Source organism: Acanthochromis polyacanthus, chromosome 1 (assembly GCF_021347895.1).
Source record: "Acanthochromis polyacanthus isolate Apoly-LR-REF ecotype Palm Island chromosome 1, KAUST_Apoly_ChrSc, whole genome shotgun sequence".
NCBI lineage: Eukaryota > Metazoa > Chordata > Actinopteri > Pomacentridae > Acanthochromis > Acanthochromis polyacanthus.
Window position 1 is genome coordinate 62,412,537 of NC_067113.1, and position 27,684 is coordinate 62,440,220.

The 27,684-nt window shown below is 40.7% G+C and overlaps 1 protein-coding gene across 2 annotated transcripts in view; it reads right to left on the reverse strand.

Annotated features, from left to right (window-relative positions):
- Nucleotides 1-18,539, reverse strand: part of arid2 (AT rich interactive domain 2 (ARID, RFX-like)) — a 62,659-nt gene extending 44,120 nt beyond the window's left edge. Inside the window, exons 1-4 of one of the 2 annotated variants that reach the window (XM_022214518.2) lie at nt 17,996-18,539; nt 17,779-17,872; nt 16,776-16,873; nt 5,029-5,117 (exon numbers count right to left, since the gene is read on the reverse strand). In XM_022214518.2, coding sequence (XP_022070210.2) covers nt 5,029-5,117; nt 16,776-16,873; nt 17,779-17,872; nt 17,996-18,087 — 373 coding nt within the window. In that variant the 5' untranslated portion in view covers nt 18,088-18,539. Of the gene's footprint in view, nt 1-4,983; nt 5,118-16,775; nt 16,874-17,778; nt 17,873-17,995 lie in introns of both variants that reach the window. The other variant, XM_022214517.2, reaches the window with a different exon arrangement.
- Between the last annotated feature and the right edge of the window lie 9,145 nt (nt 18,540-27,684).

Here is a 27,684-nt window from a genome sequence, read left to right on the forward strand (position 1 = left end):
TCCCATAGATGTTCCATAAATAAGAAATTTGTTCTATTATCATGAAAGTAAAACAGAATGAGTTCCATCATCTCTTTTTGAATCATAATTAAAACCTTCCAAAAAACGCTTTCTTCAAGCTGGAGGCAAGTCTTATTGAGGTCGATTGAATAAAAACAACGAGCCAAGATAGAACTTTTCAGTGTCACAGGTCACAGCATCTGCGTCATCAGATAATGAGTAGCCATGGAGACAATGTGCCAAAAACACCAGGTGTTACAAGCAGCCAAGGACATTCAACTTTAAGTTGGTAGAAATGAATAATCCGACCAAAACGCTGAGAGAAACGAATTGTAGCTTTGGCTGGTTAAAAACATAACCTGGCATTTTTGCTGACATACGCCAATCAGGAATAGCATCACGACCACCTGTCTAATATTGTGTTGGTCCCCCTGATGTGATCAAAAATGCGCTGAACTACAACAAAAAATACTCAATAGTAGTTAAAAAAATAAACAAAAAAATCGGCAAATTTACTGGTTGCACCTGCGCGAGTAGATGAAAAATTTACTCGCACTCGCTCAAATTTTGGTCACAAAATGCGACCATTTAGTCGCAGTCTAGAGCCCTGCTTTTTCGGTACAAGCTCGTCGGTTTGAGCCGTTTGTTCTTCTGAGTCGAGTCCACCATCTTCCTCCATAGCTGTTTATGTTTTAGCCGCGTGTTGCCAACTCCTCAGTAAGGAAAGTCGCTATTGGCTGTCCTAAAAGTCGCTAGAAGTCGCTAAATGACGTCATCTCCTAATTTGCATATTTCCGATTTTCCATTTATTTTTAATCAACGTTGTAGGAGAGAGGGATAACGTTGCGGAAGAGACCAAAAAGGGAGTATAAAACACCCAAAATATGTTTTTGAACTCGAGGCTAAATGCTGTGGTTTATTTTAGCATGACAGTGAAGAAAACATTTTCATTTATATTCTGCTCCGTAAGTTCTGGATGGGATCTGTAGTGACTTTGCGCATGCGGTAAAAGCAGCAGGTTTTGTTTAGTTTTTTTCTGATCCGTCAATTCAAGTGACAGTACAGTGTTTTCCCTCCTATATAACCGACGAGGCGGGCCGCCTTGCTGTTATAGGCCATCGCCTCATTAAAATTCTGCCGACATTGCCACCTCACTGGTCTGCGGCAAAAAAAAAAAAAATTGCAAAACCCGCCAGACCGACAAGACCGTCCGCAGGGGGGTGCGCGGCTGTGGCGGAGACGGCCCGGTAGTATATATATAATCCCCCCCCATCAACAACTTTCAGCTGAAAGTGACCCCACCACCTCACAGCCATTTCAACCCAGGGGAAACACTGCATTACACCAATGCATCATTTGTGACATTTTACAGCAAATTTTGAAGAAAAAAAACAGAATTGTTATTAAACAGCCAGAGAATCCACTTCATCAGTACTAACAGTAAACTGTCCGTGGAGTGATGTGTCCCCTAATCAGACACTGGGACTGCTGCGGGGTTACTGGACTGACAGCCTGTGCTTTGGGACAGGGAGGAGCTCACAGCAGCACCTGCTGCTTGCTGAGGACAGTAACTGCAGAATGACACGAGTTTTCCTGTCAGAGTCTCCAAAACGGCACAAAAAGCCGCTAGATTTGTCGCTAGTCGCTTTGGACAAAAAAAGTCGCTAGGCTGCTTTGGAAAGTCACTAGATTTAGCGACAAAGTCGCTAAATTGGCAACACTGCCGTGGCCGCGCGTAGATATGCGGCCGCGTGCCTGGGCTTGCCGTAAGGCACATCGGTGACGTAAAATACTGCCGTAAAGCGTGTTTTGCGACACTGCGATATAAACGATAGGACCTTCACATAAAACGATAGACATTTTCTATCGTCCAGATGATATCTATCGTCATATCGCCCAGCCCCACTCTGAACCACGAGGTTTGGACCCGAGGACCTCTCAGGGGTCTCGACCAAGACGTTGGCAGTGAATCCTTTGGGAATCAAACTTGTTCCACTGCATCCTGCTGATCAGAATGGGGTCCAGGAAGTTTGGAGGTCAAATCAACATTTTGGATGATTGTCATGTTCCTCCAGATGTTCCTAATTGGTTGATGTTTTTGCAATGTGGTGGGGTGTGTTTTCCTGTGGGGGTAGGCCAGTGACACTTAGGATTGGTATTTGCATGGAGGAGTGTGCTTGTTCTGGAACAACGTTTATTTGGGTGTCCAAGTCTCATCAACACAGATCCTAAAATCCAAGATTTTCCAGCAGAAAACCTCATAGTACTAATATGATCAATGATAGTCACTTCACCTGTCAGTGGCTGATCGGAGTATATGTCTGCTTCCTTGCTGAGAGTTAGAGGAGAAAATGTATCCCAGTCCTCCGTATCTTAACACTCAGTGTCCATACAGTGAGGTTTTTTAATAGGATAATTATACCAACATTAATTTCCAATTGTTCTCAATGAGCAGAGAGCCTATGCAGCCGCCTAGGGAAAGAGCAATGTCACCAGTGTATTTTTTTTTAAACATTGTGTATCTTTGTACAGCCATCCAAGTGCTTTCAGTTGAAAATCTTTGAACTTTCCACAAAGCGCTGGTGATACCACCATCGTTCCTCTTCAGGCAAGCAATCACATGAAATATCACTTTAATGAGTAAGAAAATGGAAGAGCTTGTTGTGGTCACATCTGTCTATACTGAGCCGCATGATATCAAACAAATTATCACAACGAGCAGTGATGATAATCTGTCAGAAAACTAAAATTATAGGGGGGATTTTTTGCCAAGATACTGTTGTCATAGAAACTGCCAGTGCTTTCCTAACAGAGAAAATGTTATATGGATACTTGGGATAAAGAATTAAGTGATTTGAAATCCAAATTTGAAACAATGCAATTACAAATCATAAAGGCTGCACACCAGGCTGTATGTGATGACCGAGGGTATGAACAGTTCCTTCTTGTGGTCAGGCTTGTATGGTATCTCATGCTGTAATGCTCCATAAATCTACTACCTATTATACCTTCACCTGAGGCTGGACTATTTCCACTGTACTCAACCAAGAAACTGTTGATCTTTTCCCTCTGTTTCCACTCTTTATGCTGAGCTAACAGGCTGCTGGATCCACGTTCATATCGAACACACAGAAATGAAGTTGGTATCTTAGCGGAACTGTTGCCTCACAGCAAGATGGTTCTGGGTTTAAACCTGCTGACTGGCTGAGGTCTTTCTGTGTGGAGTTTTTATGTCCCCCCTGTGGTGTGGTGCTCTGGCTTCCAAAGACATGGATGGTAGGTTTATCAGTGGTTCTAAATTGGCTGAAGGTGTCTGGTTGTCTGTCTGTGTTAGCTCTGTGGTGAACTGTCTAGGATGGATACATTTTCTAAAGCAACACAGATTTAGGGAGTGAATAACAGATTCCAACTGCTGCTTTAAAAAACCCTGCTTTTTCACACGCCGACTCCGGTACTAGTTCAGAGCAGAGCAACAAAAGGCAGCCTTCTTCATGACAGAACATGAAGCCCTCATATGTATGTACATTACCGTTAAAAAGTTTGAGGTCACCCAAACGATTTCATGCTTTCCATGAAAACTCACTTTTATCCATGTGCTAACATAACCGCACAAGGGTTTTCTAATCATCAATGAGCCTTTCAACACCATTAGCTAACACAATGTAGCATTAGAACACAGGAGTGATGGTTGCTGGAAATGTTCCTCTGTACCCCTATGGAGATATTCCAATAAAAATCAGCCGTTTCCAGCTAGAATAGTCATTTACCACATTAATGATGTCTAGACCAGAAGTGTCAAACTTTTTTTTGTCTTTTTTGTCTGGCTTTTGTCGTTTTGTTTTGCTTTATTCGTTATTTTGTGTGTCGCTTTTATCATTTTGTGGGGATTTTTTTTCTCGCTTGAGTTGTCTATTTTTTGGCATTTTGTGTCTTTTTTGTCTCCTTTTCATCCCTTTTTTGTCGTTCTGTAACTTTTGATTTAAAAAATTGTTGTCGTTTTGTTTCAAGTCGTTTGCCTCATTTTCTGTCATTTTGTTTCTTGTTTTTGTCATTTTGTCTTGTTTTTTTTTTATTTATCTTTTTTTGTTGCTTTGGACATAAAGTAAAATACAATGTTGTTGACTTCCAGATTCCTGTGACTAAATGTTTTGTTCCTTGTAGACACTCTGTGATCTGGAAGTTATAACATGTAAATGATAAACTGAGGCTGAGTGTTGCTGAAATTGAATTTGTCTTCAGAAATTTCAGGTTGTTTATAATATTTTATAAAAAGATAACTCCTTAAATGTGAACATTTCCAGAAGGTACTTTTTGCACTAAACAAAGGAAATATTTGTAGTTGTGGTTATTTATAATTAATTAGGATCTGATTTTACTGGTGTGGTCCACTTGAGATCAAATTGGGCTGAATGTGGACCTTGGACTAAGATGAGTTTGACATTCCTGTTCTAGACTGCATTTCTGATTCATTTAATGTTATCTTCATTGAAAAAAAGCTACTTTTCTTTCAAAAATAAGGACATTTCTAAGTGACCCCAAACTTTTAAATGAAACACAGCGGATTTCCAAACACTGTTTCAGACCCACTAACACTATAATAACAACAAAGCTCTCTGAACCATCATCGAAATTAATTCCACCAACTGGAAAAACCTCGAAACGAACAGCAGTTGAGTCACATTTCTATGCATATGCTCGACCAGTGAGCTGACCAGTTTCCCTTGCACCACACACCCTGCCCTAATGAAGTGATGTGTCGCTGTAATCGCATCTGCGCGAGGATTACGTGTTCGAGCTGGCCGAGGGGCAGACAAGACAAACTTCAGAGAGAAAATGAGAAACTGACTGCGACAGGAAAGAACAAAGTATGCAAATAGAAACTGAATCCATGTACCTGATGCAGATGTGACGAGGCAGAAACAAAGAGTGAGCTGGTGAACACTGAGCGCTTCTGAATTCTAAGCATGCTAAGCCTCTGCCTACCTGATACAATGTGTTGCTGGTAGTTATAAGAGTTGGGAATTGCACCGATTGGAAGAGAGGCTTTGGGATTCCCCGGCTGCGCTTCTTCATCATCTTCGCCGAAGTGGTGGACTTTCTCATACTTCTCCAAGTATCTGTGTGGAGGGAAAAGAGCAGACGGTGAGCTGAGTGTAGATTCTGTTGTGGCTTATTGCTCGAGCTTCTTTCTTAATGCAGCAGGCATATTTTCCTACGAGCACAGAAGTGTCAAAGCTGATGCAGTGTTCTTTTGCGGCATTGCTGAATTCAAACTCTTAACTTGGCACTGACAACCTCAGTGTATTATAAAGTGGGAACAGCTTTTATCAACCAAAAAGAATCAGGACTAAGAACATATTCCATTAGATGGAAGCACTTTACTCTGTGATCCACTGCACTGCCTCTCTCTCTCCTTTAGCAGCTAGTACTGGTGGTTGGTCACATTTATGAAAATGCAGGAAACAAAAGAGAAAAACAAGAAGAAAAAGAAGACATTGACAAATCTAAAGCAGACGATTAAAGGAGGTTTGACATTTTTCATTTGTTGTTTTGCTTTCTTTCTATCACCTGAGTTCCAAGTCAGGCAACTACTGCCAAGTTTTCTAGAATAATATTAAATATTATATAAACATTATATGGATTGACTGATTAGTTTCTTTGGCCCAACACAGATTAGTAATCAAGGACACCAGTAACAGATATTTGATACCAATACATAACTGCAGTAAAAAAATAGAAATTCTTGTTTCCAAATATAGAACGACACAAACCCCAACAAATTTTTTGGAAATGCTGTTGACTAAATTCAAAAGAAGAAGCTGCACAGACAAAGTAGTGAATTTTTAAAGTAATTTATTCCATCTGTAATTGTTGATGTCCGGCCAGGTGAATAGCCAAATAATCCCTAAAAATTCCACAAATTCAGTATAATGTATATGTTAATCATGACTTGTGTTCTGGCTTTAAAGAAAAAAAAAATGGCATGATTATATGAGTTGGAGTTCCATCTTGAAAATCGAGCATAAATATGCCCTTATCTGAGATGTCAAGAATAAATCACAGTACAAAAGAGCACCTTTAATGTTTAAAGCCAAAAGAGCACAGTAGGAAAATAGTTTAACTTTTTGGATAACAGACAAGCTTGGGTGAAGCCAGCTGAGCACAACCTGCTTCCACTGCTAAACCACCTGCATGCACCCTGGGCTTTCATAATAAATTTAATCAACTTAAAACTGCAACACGTAAGAAATTATTAAAAGGCACAAACGATGCCATGATGTAAAAACACGGCCCTCCTCCTGCATCACTCACCTCTCTGTCCACAACCTTTCCGTTACATGAGCACAGACACATGTACATATATTAAACACACAAAATAGTAAAGCTAAAGTCAACATTACTTCTGGCTTCACACAGGATTCAAACCCTAATCTCATCAGTGAAAGACCTCCAGCTAACCCAGAGTGCCACCACATACTAATCCCGCCTCTGACTCTGCTGCTCTTTATACTCCACCTGCTCTGTGTGAAAAGACTTGCGATTGGCCACAGTCTCCAGTCATGTGCTAAACTTTCTGATAACAGAGCCAGGAGGAGGTGCAGAAGTCTAGTTTAGACTCAGATCACTTGAATTATTATATGATTAAATCTTTCCAACCAGAGTTGGACGATAAACAACCTAATGTTGATGACTGACTCGTACAAAAAGGTCCACAGCTGTGCATTCTGCCAGAAACCATTTGCTCAACAGGAGTGCAACTAATCATAATTCTGTGATTGTGTTCTTGCTTAACCGGTGAGTTGTTTGGTCGATAAAATGTCTGTAAATGATGAAAATTGGTGTTCCCGAAAGCCCAAGATGACGTCCTCAATCCGTTTTGTCCATAGCCCCAAAATATTTTACCGTCATCTAACAGGAAGACAACAGAAATGTAGCAAATTTGAACCAAACTTCAGATTAAATAAATAAATTCCTCATGTTGATTAACTGGTGATCAAAATAGCTGCAGCTTCATTGATCACACGACTACAGCAACACTGCAAACAAGACAACAGAAAGTAACTCCTATGATTTTATAGTGCAGTAAACTGTACCAGAACGCTGAATGTGACTCTCCCTCAACATGACCTCAGCACTGATGATTCACTTCAAGCAAAACAGGCCACCATGTCTGCAAATGGGCTCATCAGCTCAAAGAATGGCATTTAGAAAGGCAGCCAAGGTAGAAGCGGCATGCAGTGGTTACGCAGCATGTGCAGCGATTGTGGCTGAGCAGACCAAGGGCACCACCTACAACACCCAAAAACCAGCAACAGAGGGAGGCAAAAGTATCTTCAGCCCTGCCTGACTGATTGGCTTGAGAAGCACAGACAAGCCCAGAGTGAACAAACTCTACATAAAATCAAAACATTATCCCGCTCAGCACAGCTTTAACTCTTAACAACAATGGAATCTACTCAGTAATTCAGTGTGCACAAAGAGAAAACTTAATGATGACGCCATGTTTTTATTACTCTGCACGTTCAGTGTAAATTACAGGTGAAAACTGTCATTCTAAAACGAGACGTGGCAGCTAACAGGGTGAGCTTTCTGGCTTGAAACAACCAGCTACAGTCATTTTAACCAAGGCTATGACGCTTTCACAGGTTCTGAAGTGGCAAGTAAAGTATGATCCATTTAGAAACTAAGGCTAAAAATGAGCACTGTGGAACACGCAGTGAGCATGCCTTTGTATGACAGAAGGCTGATGGCTGGCACCGCATCATAGAGCAACATCAGTCAATAATGGAATTCTGTGAGGTGTTAAAAGCCAGAATAAAGTTTTATTCATGTGCTAACATAACTGCACAAGGGTTTTCTAATCACCAATTAGCCTTTCAACACCATTAGCTAACACAATGTAGCATTAGAACTAGGAGTAGGAGAAATTTCAGATTCTGTGATGCATCGCGATTCGGACGTGGATGAATCTGAATCGATTCAAAAACGTCCAAATTTCAATTCTTTAAATCTGTTACAGTAATACAGAAGGTTCAAAATCATGTGGAACTAAGAAGCACGGTACGCCTCATCTCCGGGACACTTTGGGACGCGTACCTGGAACAGATGAATCAACACACACAATTTAAAAGCAGACGTGTGGAAACACTTTGGCTTCATCAGCGTCAACGGCGGAAGCGAACTGGACAACAGCCACATCACATGTAATCTATGCACTGCTGTATACACTGAAGCCCAGATATACCATCCATTCCTGACGCTATTTCACCGACATGGTCATCCTGACAGTCTACAATATACATAAATTAAAGATGCATTAATAAACTATTTAAAATCGAATTGTCGCCTCTAAATCGTAATCAAATCAAGTGCCCATCGATTCCTCTATAACCCTATGTAGATATTCCATTAAAAATCAGCCATTTCCAACTAGAATAGTCATTTACCACATTAACAATGTCTACAATGATTTATGATTAACTTAATGTTATGTTCATTGAAAAAAAAGCTTTTCTTTCAAATTAAGGACATTTCTAAGTGACCCCAAACTGAAAAGGGTGCAGAAATTCCAAAATGTGCAGCTTAAAATTCTAGTTTTCCACACTTTTACCAGCTGAAAATCGAAAGCTGAAACATGTGAATACGAGCAACTGTGAGCCGACATCAAGCACACAAATTCATCTTTAGCTGCACTCCTCCTCACATTCTTTAGAAGTTCATACTGAACCTGAGAAAAAAAAAACATTCTCCGCGAGTGTGCAGCCACAGATTCAGGCTTTCCTGGATTCGATTATAATGTGGAGAAATCTGCCAGACAAACACAAACACACACACTTCCACAGACGCGTAGCAAAATACCTCAGCAGCGGCAGAGTGGTGAACCCGGCCTGTGTGGCCGTGAGTCACCGAGCGAGTGCCTGCTTCTGAATTAGGCCCTGCTTGTTCATCGTGGCCGAGGTAATCCCCCGTTCGCTGGCTGCCGGGTGACACGCTGGACTATAAATACACTCAGCCTTCATTTGTAGAGAGCGAGGGGGAGGGAGAGATAGGCCCCAGTCCCGACTGCAGCGTCATCAACCGCTGTCTGGGCACAAGCAAGAAAAAGGCAAAGACGGGTGGGGGCACGAGATGAGGAAAAGGGGAGGTCGACTGCAGTTGCTTGTGACTGCGCTTCTTTTTTTTCCGTACATGCATGATGAGAGGAACATCATTCCCCTCGTGCTCGAGTAGCGTGCGACTACCAAGCAGCAGAAACCACCGGGGCTTGCATTCATTTTACTACAACCGTTTAGGGAAGTGTGCGCTGCCAACATGGAGGCGTGTTCCCCTCCAAAATAATACAGCAAGTGCAAAGCGTGGGAAACCGACAAGGCGTGAGAAGTGATGAGTAGACACGCTGGTGCAAACAGCCACTATGATTAGAATTGCGTTATTTACAGTCATCTGGACCACACTACAGCAGATACCGTTGGCTTCAATTACTCTCAGCTGCCCAAATGCCCTCGGTGTGTTGGTGTGTGGGAGTCGATTGCCCCCTGCTGGACGTGGAGGCAGACATGCAAACACACCCACTGCCAATTTCAGCAGAGAAATGTTTGCTGGGATTTAATGGAGCCGGCTGTCCAACACAGGCTGAGGGTGGTTTACTTTGTCAATAATCACAGGACCGCTTATTGATGCCACCGAGCCAACTGAGAAAATACTGTACGAGTTGGATCGCTGACAGCGCAGACCATTTGTTCAACTTAAAATCCCTACAGAGCACAGTAAACGGAACAATATGTTGATAAAATACACATTTCAAATCCATGATGCCATGTGACAATGAAATAAAGGAAACATGAACCAAACTGGCAACACGCTCTGATGACAATCCTTGACTTCTACGGAGCATATAAGACATTTTTAAGCCAGGCTCAAAACTGAAAATCAAGCAATACACGTCAAACCTTTTATAGGTACCGGAATTTCCATGTCAGCTATCAGTCAGGTCAATCACAATGGCACTGCAGCTCAGCGGTTAGCATTTCCTGAGTTGAAACTGCGGTGGAAGAATTCTCACAATGCTGAAAGTTGCTCCAGAACACCGCCAGCTCAGGTGGTGTTGATCAAGGAAAAAAGTTTGCTTTTAGACGGCGTGTACATCTTTCTGGACAGAATGGCAAGAGTTCTCGACAGGCTTTTTCTGAAAAGGACACTATGACCAAGCTGGACTTCAAATGATTGCTTTTCAAGGTGCAGAACATCACCTCCTTGAGAAATAAATCTGGTGACCGCTCATAAACTATGATTTCAAATCAGAACTTTTGCAGTTCTGTATAAAGCTTCACTTTCGTTTGGTTGCGAGTCGCCATCGTTGCAACAGCAGAAGACATTAAAAGATAATCCATCCCAACAGCTGCTGCTACTTGTTTTGTGGATTTTAAGATTTGTCCTTACTCTGCCATTCTAACATGTTCGTCAGTGATGAGGCAGTGAAGGTTAATTTGATTACGATGATGATTTGTCTCTGTATGACATGTAAAATTCATGTTACATTAATATCTACCAGCTACTTTCAGAATGTTGCTCAGCTCTAGGTGGTGCAGTGACCTGAGAGAAGCTCCCCAGGTATCTTTTTTTAAACAATAGATCAAACTAATGAAGTCAACAGGACAGTTTTCAAATTCTGTCATGAAACTTGATAAAACCTGTCACAGTTATTACATAACCACTTGATTGCAATTCTTTTAGCTGACTGATATTCTGCATAATGGTTATAATACTTTCTATTCACCTGTAAAATTAAAAAAAAAGAAACAGCTGGATGAAACTAACAGAAATGTCATTTTTTAGTCACCATTTCCACATTTTCGTACCATGGTTTAGTGGGACCAGCTATTTAATTTCGAGGCGTTTAACTTCTAATATTCAACCGACTGCATTTCAAAGAGCATCTATTGACATCAACATCACGCTTAGAGGAATTTTAGGCATGGCCCCCAAAGAAGTTTCAGCCAGCACAAAAAGACAATCAGCAGCCAAAACGATAAGCAATGAGAGTTAAAATAACTGTTCAATATTCTAACAAGTTTTGTTAACTGGGGGTTCATTTACTTAAACAAAATAGACATTTTTGTTTATCAAATGGTCAGAATTAAAAAGAAAATGCAGACGTTTCTGTCAAATCATTTAACACAGACTTGCCGCCTTTACACAGACACGACAACAAGAGCTCGACAACGTGAAGAAAATTCCTTATAGGTGCAGCTAAAAGGTGGATTTCATAGACACTAACAAGACTTGTAAATCTAACACGGAGGTTTAAAATTAACTGAAAAAGACAGCTAAATGTTTAGTTAAAATTGTATGTGCGATGATCGATCACCAGCAAAAACTTTATGAATAGTCTTCTGACACGCCCCCTCAAACTAGTCATTAAACAGGGTTCTGAAGATCCATACTGTGAGTCAAAACCTGTATTTTTTAATATATGGTGCAGGTCTTTTATCTTTTATAGTCTGAAAAACATGTTTTTATCATGCATTTGCGAAAAGAAAAATTGCAATCACACCCAAGTTGTAAAAAAGATTTGATTAGATCTCCTGCTACCATGCAGCGAGTTCAACATATTGTTAAATTACATTAGGGACAGTGAAGACAATGACATTTGTGCAGGCTTGTAAACTGTTAATGTGCTCGCTATAATTTTCTCCATTGTGTGTGTACAACATCTTCATGGGTTTCTTCCACACCAAAATGTTGCAGGCATACTCTTCAGAGTTCACTCTTGGACTGCTTCTGACAGACACTGGTTCCTATTACTTGGGATGAGCTAAAGACAGAGAACAAACTCTGATTATGTGTAAAATGCACTTCTAAAGTGAGGCGGTTCTACTTCTACTTTAGAGCTCCAGCTTACATAAAGACCCAGAGCAAACATTTTAACTATATCATGCATTTCGTAAAGTGCTGAAGCCAGATTCCATCCTCGCTGTCAAGTAAAAGGCAGATCTGCCCATCTGCCTGTTAGCAAGAAGAAGAAACTGAGAGAAAGAGATTAGGCTATCAGTGGTGGCCAACACTGCTGGAGGGCAGGTCAAATTACAGACAGACCAAAAACACAAAGTCTCGAGAGCTTTAAGATGTTATCTGCAACAGCAACTGTGCTCTACTACTCTTATTTTGTAAAAACGTCTTGCATTATTCTGAGTAAGAAGGCAGGCACTCGTTCACGTGTCTTTCTTCATAACTGGTTGTCATCTGGGCATCTCTGAAGTCTGAGCAGCAGCTCGGATGAGGCAGGGGAATAAAAACAGGCCTAATGCAAGCCAGATCAAAGGCCATTTCATCCAGATGTTTCAGATGAGCAGGAGAATCCACTGGCATACACAGGAAGCAGAGCAGGACCAATAGCCATGGTGGCACATGGAATAATCTCATAAATAGGTGTGAAAATTAGCACCCACCAAGAGGAGAACGCTAGTGAAATGTGTCTGTGGTGTAAGGCTGGGCAACAGCTCAATGTTGTGGTGTCTGTGTTTCTTTTCCCACTAGAAACAGTCATATCACAAGTGGAAATCAAGACCTGACACTGCAATCAGCATTAACCACACGGTTTAGCACTATTAACTTCAAGACCTACATAAACACATCCATAGATGAGCAGATACATGAACAGATTCAGTGGGTTCCCTGTAGGTCTTGAGATTCTCAGTGTTTAAAGTAAAAAAAAACAAAAACAAGGCACAAAATCCCCAAGGCTGATATAATTATATTCATTTGCAGTTTTCTCCAAAGAAAATGCATTCAGTAGGTAGAAAATGGCATTAATTATAATCCACTCCAACTGCTTTCAAGGCTTGAAAATAGAGGGAAAATGATGTCATGCTCACATGACTGCACTGCTGGCTAATTACTGGGGTCATGAGAATTTTGGGCCCTAAAAGTGGGGTCACAAGCCTGAAACTGTTGAGAAACACATGGCCAACTAGTCTGGAGCTAGGAGAGGATTTATATTACAATGGGAAACATCCAAACATCAGCTGGAATGGGAGAACCTCTCAATCCGATTGCACCTGCTTCTATGTACCACAAACAGTTAGGGTTCAAAGAGTGTATAACCATTTTCCTGTACAAAAAGCAGCTTGCTGAACACTACAGGCAGATTATTTGGTGGTGGTTGACACATCAGAAAGAGGTATAGTAAAAAGCTTGCTTCGTTTTGTATAATCGCTGTGCGTGGACTCAAAGGTCAAAAGGTGAAATCCATCAGTACTTTATTGTTACAACTGAACACTAGCGAATGAATACTTTCAGTAGACCGCTGTCACATGTGCTCATCAAATCAAGCATCTGTTAAAAACATCACCTTATTAATTGCACTTCTCACAGTAAATACCTTTTGACAGAACAGTGTGTCTGCAAGCTCCCCATTTAAATGGTTAACTTTTTTGTATAAAGGCAGAATAATGAGAGATCTTCTTTTACACATTTCCAACCATGTGTACAAACTTCATCAAGTTAAAAAAAAAAAAACAGCCGATGAGCTGAACATTTAAGCTGACACAGAAGCTTAAGTAAGCGCTCCTAGATGTCACTGACTCCTGGGCCCGATTTCCTCCCAGTGGGGATGCAGCAGCGAGGGCAAACAAAGGTTGAACCAGAGTATCTGTCACCTGACTTGGCTTGTGGGTACAATAAGCTGCAGTTTGCAAAAGAAGTCAAAGACTAAAGCAACACCAGAGGCCTTATTTCAAAACAGCTTTCATTCACTCTCAAATTACAGAGTGGGTCTGGATGCACTGGATGGTGTCTTATTGAAAAATCAGGCCTCCTTTGGCCCACGAGGGGTGAGAGTTTAGTAGAAACCCCTTCTAAATCAGAAGAAACTACTAATGGAAGGGAAAATCAAGGAGATGTGAAACTGTATTGACTTAGAATCTTCCAAATCAGCGTGGCCACAGGAAACCTGGATGCAGCCTCAATAACTCTAACCAAATCCACTGAAAGTGAGTGCAGAGTACACAGATGTAGAACATAAATATATGTCAATTTATGTCAGTGTAAAAGGCAGAAGACTCACAGGAAGAGACCTTGGAAGACACTGGAGGTATACTGGCACTGAAGAATCTGCAAACTATACAGTACTAAGGCCAATATAACAGATAAATAATTTTTCAAAACAGTCAGGAAATTCAGACTTTGTGTGTCTGACAGACTGATAAATAATGTTCTAAATCTCACACCTGAACACCTCTCATTTCAATTTCTCTCTTTTGCTTGAATCTTGGTAATGGGGCGTTCCAAAAACAGAGCTGCATTTCCACTGTACCCTCAGTGTGTCAGTGTGATTTGATGCTAGTGCTTTGATCCGGAGTGTGAATCCTTCATCCCCCCCGAAGTTGAAATCAGCGCCACTGGTCGGATTGATGTCAAAGCAGTGCTTCAACAAGTTGAAAACGAGCTGGAAAAATGTTTCTGGCAAGCATCGCTCACTTATTACGGAGTGACATTCAAATATCAAATAGGCAGCAGCGGCAGCTGGCACTGAACTTCAGTGCTGCTTAATACTCTGCTCTGAGTGGGAAGTGCTGACCAGGGAGAGACACATTATGATCATAAACTTGGTCAACAGACAGAGCAAAGTTGGTATGTCCTTTACTGCTACCTGCTAACTCGTCTGGAGTGAAGAAAAAAGGTACAATGAATCAACAACTTGAAATTGGACTTGTTTAAAGCCACAGATACTAAAAACTGAGCCAAACAAATAACAGTGACAGTGATTGTATTATTCAACAATGTGTTTAATCATCACCTACAAAACACACATGTATAAAGTATCTGAGTTGCCAGTATGCTCACAAAGAAGCCTTAAAGGTGCAAACACAGCTTAAAAACTCCCAGGCAGCCCAGTGGTCATTCAACTGGATAATGAAGGTTAACACCTCGTATTAGCAAACATCCACCCAGCTCGGGTGTCCTTGAGTGAGACACTGAATCTGAACCAAGTCCAGTGGGTACATATCCACTGTGTACCTGCTATGACCTCTGACCTCAGCAGGTGAAAGCAAAAGGAACATTGCCTCTGCAGCGATTACAATATTCACCCACTTTTTCTGAGCAAAACTAGAGGAGAGAGAAAAAACTAATTTCTCTCCCATACTCTGTCAGCAGAAAGAGCAGCGAGGGAGGTGAGGGTAGTCTCTCTATTATCAGTGTCAGTTGAAGCAAGACAAGTCTAGCAGCCTGCTGCCTCCAACATCCACTACACCAAGCTGCCTTTAGATAAACTTTACGAAGCAGCTCTAAAGGCTGGCATCACACAAGAAGGATATTTAGCATGTTGGTGAGCTCAGCTGTTAGGCCTCCTTTGCTCTACATCTCAAATTCAACCAAAAATTATTTAGAGGTAATAATTTCAGTTACTTAGTTGTGTAGTACTCATGAAAACCTAGAAGGGAGTATCTGAATACTCTCAAATAGCCATAATGTTTAATGGTACCATGTAATTTTCTGATAAGCATCTGGTATTTATAAACCTGTTCTTGACACGGGACAATAGATACATTGTTGTCTTAATTACTCTCCTAAAACAATTTTCAGAAGCTCAGAAAGAAAAAACAGATCTTTCTGTGACAAGCATTTCGGGCACACTCAAAACTAAGCCTGCTAGACGAAGACAGAAACAGATTTCTTATTGTTAGTATTTTACCGCGTCCGTGAGGGTAAGTACCCACACAAATCACATCACAGAAACCCAACACCTTCACACTACAGCTACTTCCACTGGAAGCACACATCTAAGCTGCTGTCTTGCCGTCCGAGCTTCCAACCACATCATCACATCAAATTATACGCTCAGTGCTTTAGAAAAAGCGCTTTATAAAGTATTCCACCATTCACACTGAACATGAAGCAGTTTAATAGTGGTTTGTGGTCATAGTACTGTTCAGAAAACCCCTAGTTGACATCAACAGAACTGCAAACCTACAAGTGCCTGAGGTGTTCCTCCCCTGCAGCCAACATTGATGGTTATCTGCAAACATCTGAGGAGCTACAAGTCTCATCAGCTGTACAGTTACCACTCCAATTAGCCACTACAGGTACAACTTGCAGTAGCTCGCATCAAAAGCCAACTTTTGACAATGCACAAATACAAACTCCTCATGTCAAGCTGTAAAATATCCTTGTGTGAATGTGTTTCTCTGCTATACAGGTGCAATCCCTTGTAGGCAGGTGCTACTGATGGGAACAATCGTTGCATGGGCTGGAGGGGGAGTACAGAGAAAGCAGCGACACCAAAACCACAAATGCCAGCTGTTGGGGAGAGCAGACTCCCATCACTGGCAGCTGACTGTGTTCAGACTTGGGAGCCTGCATGAAATACACATCAGAGCACCCAGATCTGCTCAGTGGAGCATCAAAACCAAATATCTTCTGGCTACACCATTTTCAGAAAGGAGTAAGCGTTGGTTTAGGGTCATTACAGGCACAATCATCCTTAAATGTGTTCTCTAAAAACTATGTTCCAGACTTTTGGTCACATATTACATTTCACGAAAGACAGATCAGAGTGTTCTTTTTATGAGTGAGAAAAAAGTGAGTTCCTATCTAACCTGCTGTGCCAAATGTACACAGTCTGGAGCTTGGCTTGCCTTTGCAATATTGTATCAGTGCAGCTTCCTAGCAGAGGAGAGCGGAGAGCCTAGATCCTGCTGACTGCATCTTAACATTTGTAAACACTTCCCACATGCTACCTGAGAGGCACAGAGCTGCATGGCCATGCTACTCACCGAAGGTAGTACTGTTTTAAAGCAAATGCAGCGTTGGAACAACTCCTTGGAAAGTTAAACTCTTCTCCAAGTTCAATCCATTGGTTTTTGTCAGAGACCTGAAGGAGGGAGAAGAGCTGGTTAGGCAGAGAAAACACCGGCAAAAACAAAAAAGAGCGGTTACACTGCAGCCATCTGCTCTGCTACAGGTCCCCCCCCAATGAGGCAATCACTAATCAATAACTTTCTGAAAAGTGCTGAAAATATGTGGAAATACTTAATGAGGTAAATGTGGGGGGACAGGTCTGTAGAGTTTAATGAGGCAGTGGTGTGTTTGTTAACGGGACATATTTACATTTGACACATCAGTAAGTACAACTGCCTGAGTCCCTTTAGGACATTATCGTTGCTGTTGAGGCTAGTTAGCTCCACAGCTAACAAGCTAACTTGACTTTTCCCATTTCGGCGTTAAAACCGAGCGAGGCCAAACTCCAGTAAACTGTCTCCTTCAATAAACAAATGCTTTAGCTTGCGGCGACCCGTTTGGTTTTGGGAGCAGGTTTCGGTAGCTACTGTATTCACTACATGGGCCTGTGAGGCCTACATTTTGTGATCAGCCATGAAGCCGAAGAAAGATGGCTATGGCGAGAAAGAAAATGCAAGCTTCCCCCTGGGCGAAAACTACCGGTAAAAACCCGGGCGAAACGCTATGTCCTCAGCGGTGTTTTCCGAGGCCGGGCTCCGTGCCGATAATCGATGTTAAACGTGCCCGCTAATTTTGAGTCGCTCCAACTGCACTCTGACTCTGAGCGGTTGGACTCTCAATTCAAACCACACAACAACACAAGCCACCACATTGCATAGAGATACATGGCAAACTAGCACAAGGCCAACACCGACCCACTAACGCTTTTCTGGAGGGTTACACTTGTCCCGTGTTGCCCACACGGAGTTGTGGAGTGGTCCACCGAGGAGTCCACACACGGCAGAGTGTGGAGAAAAAACACTTTTAGTTCCCACTCACCTTAGCAAATCCACCTAAAGAGACGACTCTGATATAGAGAGCATTCAGATCCAGCTCTTTCCCACCCACGATAGGAATCTTCTTGAACGGCGATCTGTTGGGATAACACAACAAATAAATGCATATATGTTTAAATAACACTTTCGGCTAACTCGCAGTCACATGCAATGCAGATTTAAAGTTATATTTCTTGGGAATAAAGACGCCCCAATCTCACCCTCTGCTTTGGTGAAATTGCCGCAGCTCGTCCAGGAAAGCCTGTCCTTTCCTTCGCTGATCTAGTAGATTTTTCCCCGTCGAATTTGCCATTGTTTTTGCATGCAAAAACGGTAAAACCCCACTTCAGTCGCTTCTTAAGACACCAAGGATCCCATACTCCGCCGGCGCTCAGTCATTCGCCAAGCTGAGTGTTTAAAAAGTTAAAGAAATAGCTGATAGCAAGAAGAGCGGCAGCTCGCTAATAAAGACTGATGCACACAGAAAGCAAGCCCGATTCAAGCCCGGACTAAGTTCCAACGAACAGTCACAAATACGACCGATTTACCGGCAGATTAGAAACGCCATGGCAGAAGGTGTTGAATTAATGCTTTTGGTCGCGGTTGTATTCGTTTGGAGTGGTTTGACAGTGTGTTACGGACGCAGCTCCGAGGCTATCGCACACACTGTAGAGCGGCAGAGGGATCCAGTTCTCAGACAAAAAGATGTGAAGGCCGCGGAGCCCGGCCTGCCATGCGTGCAGCGCCCTCTGCGGCCGCAGGCGACACTGCACCGTCCAGAGCAGAGCGGCTGCTCAAACAATAGAGACTGTTTTCTTTTTTAGGGACCGTCTGACAACTCGTCTCTGTGTTTGGAAAACGGGTCAGGAGGTACTTGGAAATGTCCCGTGGGGGGAGGGGATAACACTAATTAACATAGCTCCCTTATTATCCCAACCAGGCGTGTAATGGAGGGCAACCCTACATTTTAATGCTAAAATACTTATTTCACACTCACAGGAAGCCCTCGTAGGTTTACTACAACTTCAGCTCCAAACTGAGTATGTAACATCACTGATGTTCATCAAACAGCAGTGGGATAGTTTCACAGAAAACTCTTAACTAAATTTGATATATCAATATCCTATATTTACCACAGCAACCTTTTTAAATATCACGTAGCCACTTAGCACTAACAGTGCAGAAAATCATACTCTGTGAACATTCATTTTTTATTTCAAAATGTCTACTATTCTACAAATGTAGAGTAAAGCTATTCATCTCCTACAGAAATAACATTTTTTTCCCAACAATTAATAAAAATCAGTGCGTCTGTTAATATATTTGCAATCATATGGTGTATTGTTTTCAAAGTGCTTTTTAATGATTATTGCTTGCAGGCTAATTTACCAAGCTGCTGTGAGTACTACTATACTGTATGTAACTTGATATTAATACATAAAGTATTTTTGAAAAATAGATTTTTGCATACTTTCCAGTGAATTCAGATAGATAGATAGATAGATATTACTCACATTTTTAAATTTATTTTATTTGGTTTAATGTCATATTTAATAAACAAATCTTAATTCAAAATATGACACATACAGATATTATAACTTATTAATTATAAATTAAGCTTGATTTGGTATAATGTAACAACATGTGATATCCATCTATATCTTATGTTGCTTTTTAAATTTTGAAGGAATTTTAGACAGTAAAGTTATAGTATATTTTACAACTGGCTTCAAATTAAGTATCTAGCAGCAGAATATTTTCAGAGGAAGAAATATATATTTGAAATATAACTATCTGATAATATGCAGTGTTATTATGTATTGTTTTCTATATGCTTTTTCATGATTACTGCCTGCAAGCTAATTTATCAAATTGTTATGGATGTTACTAAACTAATTATAGGTTCTTAATTATAAGTGAAGCTTGATTTGGCAAAATATGACATAACTTTTTACTTTTGAGGTCATTTTCAACAGTAAATGGGTGAAATAAACATATTATCATGCCAGTTCAACAGGCATAATGTGATTAAAATGTGTGATTAATATGTTTTAAAGCCTACAGTGTTGTCTAACCAAGTATTTGTTCGTCCACATATGGTCACTCCAGTGCCTGTTTTTTTTTTTTTTTTTTTACTTGGTGCAATCTGTTGCTGGAGGCTTGTAAACGTTGCAGTAAGCTGCTGCTATCCCTTGCTGACCACTTCAAAACGACTTTATCTCACGGGATGGTTGAAAATTACTCCTGATCCCTTTTCCCTGCAACTGCCAAGCGGATATCTTCTTGATGGGGTTACATTCAACCATTACACGTACCCCTTTGCTCAATGAAAAACCTGTCACAAAATGGCGGAGACGTACGTTAGCAGACCCCATTTTGAGGAATTGACACTAGACAGCGGAAAAGTGCGTGTCCTTGCGTGTGGTTTTCAAAGTAGTGCTCTTTTTGCAAACAAACTGCGGCACACCGGAGTTCACCTCACGCCTGTTTGGACTCCCCACCCGTCAACCGAATTCTGTGCTAAGGAGTCGGTCATGCGCTAGCCTGTTAGCTTAGCACGCCGTAGCAATATTAACACGACGCTGCTTCGAGCAGTTTGACTTAATCTACTTACTCTCTTACGTATCACGATAAGTGCGAGTGCATTTACTGCTTCGTGTCATTGCGAGACAATATCAACATTTTTTTTCTGGGAGGAAGTCTTCGTTTTAAGTGAGCCGTTTGGAGGCTAGCTTAACAGGGCGACGGCGTCCTACTTTAGCGTGTTAGGTTACAATCCCTTATCTCTGCTAGCATTGCTAACAAGGTTACCTTCGTGTGCGAGCGGCTCACACCGAAGAAAGCACAACGTTATAGCTGTAGCCTTTCAGTTGTGAGTCACATTAAAGGCTAAAAACCTCACTACTAAACTGTTTTACCTGTTTAAGGAACGCTAACAAGCTAGCCGTGGTGTGTGCGTGCGTTCATTTTCACGCATTTGTAGCTAATGTGGCTACTTCTGCGATCCGTGTGATTATTATTGTTATACGACGTGTTGTTATATAGTAAAACCACTAAATGGATATGTGTTGTTGGTGTTTATGCCACCTGTCCTAGCTGGCGTTGTCGGTGCAGCTTCTGTCAGTACAGTACATGTGCAGGCTAGATAAAGATGCGCTATCAGTGAAATCCACCTTTGTGTTTGTGGAGCACAGAGTTCACCGTTTAGGGGTAAAATGTTCATCAAAACGATAACAGTGGGCTGTCAAACAGTGAAATCGTGAAAGATTATTTTTTGTTTCGTCTTAATATAGTGAAAAACATAACCAGATACTCAATTTAACTCTCCATCACAGCTAATCCACTACAGCCAGATTGCTATTCATACCTCATATTATTGTAAGTGGGGCTTCAGCTGCGTTTTGAGTTAGAAAATGAAATTAGTTAATGGAATTCAGTTTAGATAATAGTTGATGTCATGAATGATCCTCCCGAAAATGGCCTATTTATCATGATGCATATGGATGCGCGTATAGTGAAGTGCTTCTCTGGATTGTTTAATTATTTCCAAATAAATCAATGCTGCTATTCTGTTTTGCATAAAACGTAGTAGTGTGTGTGTGTGTGTGTTGAGGAGAAAGATTTCTTTTCATCTGACCTATTTTATGTGGTTAAATGCATCACAATTCTCTAAATGAATTAGTGAAACACTTTGCAGATTAGTTGCATTATTTACCTTTGGGCATTTGATGCCTGAGTTACACAATGAAACATCAGGTGTTTTGTTTACATGAATACATTTAACTGATATATTCTAAGGGTTATTTATTTGTCCTATGTGGAATTTCTGTGGCACAAACCTTTCCAAGCAGCACAACACTTTCTTCAAAAACATCCCACGGTCCAAGGATTTTATTTTTATTTTTTTACATCCCCGCAAGAGATTTCAAGTTTTTGATTTAATCCTAACTTCACACCTGTCAGGTCATCCGCAAATAGCTTGAAACTGCTTAAATAGTTCAAAAGAAGCCCCTGAAATCAATCATTTTAGTGCAGATGGAATTAGAAATTAAAAGGTTCATCAACTACCCTCCAGCAGATCGTCACTATGAACACTGAAGTCACCACAAAAGCATCAAACACATCTTCAGAGGCATCCATCAATAAAATATCATGCATATTAAATTAACATGACATTTATTGTTTCGTATTATGAATTAATGCCATAATGGTGCACATTTAGGGGAATCTATGGTCCGAAACTGTTAACAAAAGCAGATTGAACTTAGAAGTCCTGCCCTTTATTCAGTCATACTGCATTTAAGAAGTGATGAATGGTGTGCAGCGACTGTGAATGTGCACTTTGAAAGCTCTGCAGACAGTTATGCCATCACTACAGCTCTTCTCATCTGATGTGACAGACAGGTCTCTCATGACATATGGTGCAAATGGGGGCAGTAAGCCCAAGCTGCCTCCAAGCACCCACACAAAGGATCCCAGTGGGGCGCTAACTGCATCCAACGTCCTTACACCTCCCTGCTCCCTGCGGCCTCCACCCCTGAGGTTTACAGCTCTGGACTACCAGGAGGATGTTGAGTTATTTGGTGGAAAACGGCTCCATCTTCTGGCAGTCAGGCATTATGTCTAAATGATGGTGTGGGTTCACCTCATTGCCTCAGGAACATATTGTACTTGGAGGGATCAGTTGAGAGATTTTAAACTGGTTACAGTCACAGTTGGAGTGAGTTGCATGCTGGGAGACGAGGGAAGGGAGTGGTGGAGACTGATCCAGACCAAAGTGAAAGGAGTACACTTAATACTGCCATTCAAAAAGTTTCTCTCTACTGAATTTCTTTAGTATTTTAAAGTTAGTTTAGTGTTACTTTTGCAAAAGATTGTGGCGGATTAATTGTGAATACAGCAAAAGAGATTTATTTTGCTGCATAATAAATATAATAATGATAAAATAATCCTACAGGTATAGACAGCAGATCAGTCCCATTGCCACTTGTTTTAAGATGGGTAACCTGTTGATAAAAGACATAAGAAACTTCATAAAACACATAGAAACAATCAAATGACCATTAATTACTCTGTCAAGGAGCACGGTGGTGTTATGTGATGATCAGCATACGTTTGTTTGTCTGCTAGCAACATTACTCAAAAACAGACGGATTTGGATGGAGTTTTCAGTGAAGGTCAGAAACGACACAAGGACCAACTAATTAGATTTTGGCAGTGATGCAGCTTATAGTCTGGATCCACGGATTTGTTCAAAATTTCTGTATCACTGTGAAATAGCGGCACAGTGTCACTGTAACTTTGACAACAGGTGAACACTGCTGACGATCACACGATTTTTATCCTACTACAAATCCTCCACTGCGGACTTATCTGGACTTATCCGTTGGAAATGATACAAGGACTGAGCAGCCTTGATGGAGTATTCTGTGCTCTGAGTGCTTTTCTTGTTACAATTATTACACAATATAACTGATCCATGACTGATCAGATGTTTCAAAATTTGTAGTAGTAAAGAGAAATGTTTTTGTTGCCTCTTTATAAACATCACACCAGTAGTTAAAGAATAAAAATAAATTTCAACCAGAAACCCTTGAAACATCAAAGAGTGACTCTAATTTCTAAAACACTTCAATAGTGGTTGTTTCTTCTAGTTCATTTGCACAATAAACCAGTGACATATAGAACGATCAGCTTCAACAAGAAAACCACTGGCAGGTGGAGAGCTTTGCATTCTATAAATATAATACATGTCAATCTAAAAGCAGTCAACGTCGTGGTTGTGGACCGGCATCAGCACCCAATTAAACTCAACATCATTGACTTTTAGAGATGCAACAAGGTGAATGTAGGCCGACATTGTCATACAGGACACCAGAGATGTTACTCGGAGTGCCATTTACTGAGTCCTTTGACATGTGGGCTCCGGGTCTAAAAATGGCAGCGCTGACAATGGAGTTCAAACTGTAAGACGTCCTCAAGTTCATTAATGATGTTCATCAGCTTAACAAAAGGTATCCTGAACCTTGATGCACTTAAAAGGATTACAGCTCGGGAGGTTCAATTCTTTGCTTTAATTTCATTTGCGAGTTTTCATCCAACGCTTACAAAGAATGTTTGAAATTCATTTACAGCTTCATTGCTACTATTAATATTTCTATTATTTGCCACAAAATATTGGGGGTAGCTTTCAGTTCTATTTTTATCACACTATTCAGTACATTCCATGTGACCTCAATGTTGTTTTTTATTTCTTCTAATATTCTATCATAATTTTCTTTCTTACAAATTCTCATAACATTTGTTAATCTGTTTATATATATCACATATCTGCTTTCAGCGTATGTGGTTCTCTTGTTTAGAAATTATGTATATATTGAGTTTTTCTTCATCCAGGCAAAACAAAACAAAACAAAACAAAACAAAAACCAAAAACATATAGACAATCCATTAAAAGACATTCTCAATAAAGATATAAACAACAAGATATTTTGCATGTTAGTATATAAAAATGCAACACTTAGAGTGCTGAGTGTGGTAGAAGGAAAGGCAGATCTTATTAAATAAATAGCACATCTGAACAGTGTGAACAGCCTAATCAGACAGTTTCAGTGTGTGTTAGTGTGAGTGGAAAGTGAGGAATCCAGCTATGTTCAAAAGTTTAACAAACTGGGAAAAAGGCTGTTTTTAGTTTTGTTGTTTTTGTGTCCTTTCCTGTATCTCCTGCAGAAGGAGTGAGTCTGGATCTTACACCAGGTCTGGTAAATGTCCCCAGTAGATGGCAGCAGAGTCCCAGTAATGATCTGGGCTGTTGTATTGAACCATTGCAGAGCTTTCTGGTCTTTCTTGGTGGAGATGGAAGCATCCTAACATGATGCATTATGTTAGGATGCTCTCCATTGTTCACCTGCAGAAGTAGACCAGAGGGCTCAGTGGCAGACTGACTCTCCTGAGCTTCCTCAGGAAAAAGCGACACTGCTGAACCTTCTCAATAGTTGTGGAGGTTTGTATGGACCAAGAGACTTCTGCAGTGATCCTTGTCATGAGAAATCTACAACCGGAGAATCTCCACAGCCTCGCCATCAGCGAGGGCTATGCCAAGGTTTGTTCACCTCGCCCTCCTGAGTTCCATTACAATCTTTTGTTTTCTTGTCAGGTTTGGTTGCCTGAAGAGAGGATGAGCACACACCTCTGTGGAACACTAGTGTTCAGGCTGAGGGTGGAGGATGTGTGCTTTACTAACCTGACAGTCTGGAGGTGGTTGGTCAGGAAGCCCAGGGTCCAGAAACAGATGATTGTAGCTAATGTTGTGGTGAGGGTTAACCCTAACCCTCTGTGTGAGTGTAGCTCATTTCTGCTTATAGAAAGTAGCAGACTCTAATAACAGAAAGAGCAGTTTCTTCAAAGTACAAGCAGATATGGGACCAAGACAGAAATTAATGTCTCATCAAAAGACAGCAAGAAAACATCACAGTAGCAACAGATGTGTGGGGTGGGGTAATATCTTTTCCATTTCAAGTGTATATGAGACACGATTAGCAAAAGAATATGCAACTATAAAACAACTGCTGTCTTTTTAAAGGGGAAATGAAATGCATTGGCCTGTTCAAATGCTGACTAACATGTGTAGATGTACACTCATTCATTAAATGTCAGAAAAGCTGTGTAAATCTCCACCCGAATGCATTTTTGAGTTCATTTTTGAATAGGAGTCCATTCAGATTATGCTGTTTAACAACCATCCATACCAATGTTGACAGATCTGTGAGCCTGTTGTTAGGAAAGACAGCACTTGAAACACCAAGCTAACATGCTGATGCTTTGCAGATGTACTGTTTACCCTGGTCACCATGTTTACTTAGCGTGTTTGGATGCCAACAGTTTGTCATAGCTGCCTACAGCTGAGGTTGATGGGAAGGTTTTTGGAAGTTTTAAAGATGAACAAAGATTTTGGCCTGAATAATAGCGATAGATAAAGCAGTGAGTCAGTCAGGATTCCAAAAATTAAATATCTGTACCAAAATTCAACCATACAAAGCTTTTTAGATCAGATGTCAATCTAGAGTACTTTATTGATCCTAAAGGGGATATTATAATGTTGAGGCAGCAATTCACTTAACTTACAACCTTTGCAATTTACATAAGAACAAAAATTGACTTGTTAACTTTAAAACATGTGTTATTAATGTGTAAAATTGAATGTAATTAAGTGGTATTGTCCTCTCCCAGCACAGAAAGGAGTCATTGTAAGTGGATGTTGCAGTGGGCAGGCATGACCTTCTGTCATGGTCCTTACAGCAGCAGGGCTGAACACAGTCTGTTGTCTGACCTTTAGGCTGTGTAGGAGATGTGCAGTATTGTCCATTATATTGAGCAGCTTTATTAGCATCCTTCTCTCCACAACCAGCAGTGATCTGCAGCACAGAGCCATCTTTATTCATCAGGTTGTTCACTTTGGGACAGAACCACAACAAGTGACCTCATGGTGGTGCTAGAAGAAAAGTGAGAGGACCACCAAGGTAACTAGGTTTCATCCTGTGGGGCTTTTTAAAATCTGTTATAGACTAGATACAGATAATTTTTCCTGGATACATCCGCATTGATCATCTCAGATCACAAAATAATTCAGAACATTAAATGAAACAAAGTGTTGGTCCAACAAGAAGTTGCTGGCATTAACAAACCAGTGATCAAGTATGGCTAAAAATATAGTTTATATGACATGCTCTTGCTAATTATCCCTTGTGTTAGGGTCCAAAATGACCCAGCCACTGTGTTTAATAGCAGAGAAAATCCCTGAAATGACTTTTTTCCAACTTGAAATACAATGACTTTTCCTAAAGTGACTCCACCATTAGAAAAAGTAAAACATTGTATGCTAAAACCATGAGTGCAGTTTGTAGTTTTCATTAACCAGTAGGTCATTGATCTGATTGTTTCAGACATCCAGGAGGTAAAACTGTAAAACAAATACTGTGTGCTGCACATGTGACAAATACATTTGTAAAGTCCATGCATACACAAATGCAAACTGTTCTAAATATCTAATTGGGTTTTGATATGTTCTTTACATTTTGTTTTGCATCTATTGTTGTATTTTACTCTCATTATTGTTGTAAGTGGGAGCAATGATTCAAAAGATGTGACAAGACTGGTATTTTGTAGCTGAGTTATTGTAGTCGAAATCCATGGTATAGTATACAGAACACTGCCGGTGTTTCCCCTCAAAAAGTGCATTTAAAGCTACTTTCTGCACATTTCTGGTACTTTCTTGGGATATAAGTACTATCTCTTACTAAACAAATAATGTTTACAGCTTTGCAGAAGATTTAGCTACAATAATAGTGATATCAAATCTCTACTTTAGTAAAGGAAACAGTGATAAAAACAAGTGGTGTTCACTGATCAAATGTAGTCTTTTTGCCTTCTGAAGAGGGAAAAATTCAGACATTCAGAAAGTGTGTAATGCATGACAGGTTGTTTCTTCATGTAAAATAGATTTTTGGGTTGAAAATTCAATTGAACTGCTTTATTTTAGAGGCTCAGTGAGTCATTTTTGACCCTTGGGAAAAGGAGAATGTACAGGATGTAAGGACTACACGAGGGTTAACATGTTTTTTTCTGCTCTTTAAAGCTATAGAGGGTGATTTTAGAGTTGTTGGCACACACTCACGTCTTCAATTCATCCGTTTGTGCGGCACCAGGACCCTTTGTAAAGTGGTTGTGCGTGTTTTCAGTTAACAGCAGAACAATATCCAGTTTCAGGGAGCTTAACAGGGTCATCTGGCTTTCTGGGGAGACAGGCTCTGCAGCTGGCTGTTTCCTGAAGTATTTATAACAAAAAAGGCCGTAGTAAAGGTTGCATGGTTTCATTCCACAATGGCAAGGGTGTGGCTGAAACTCAACTCAA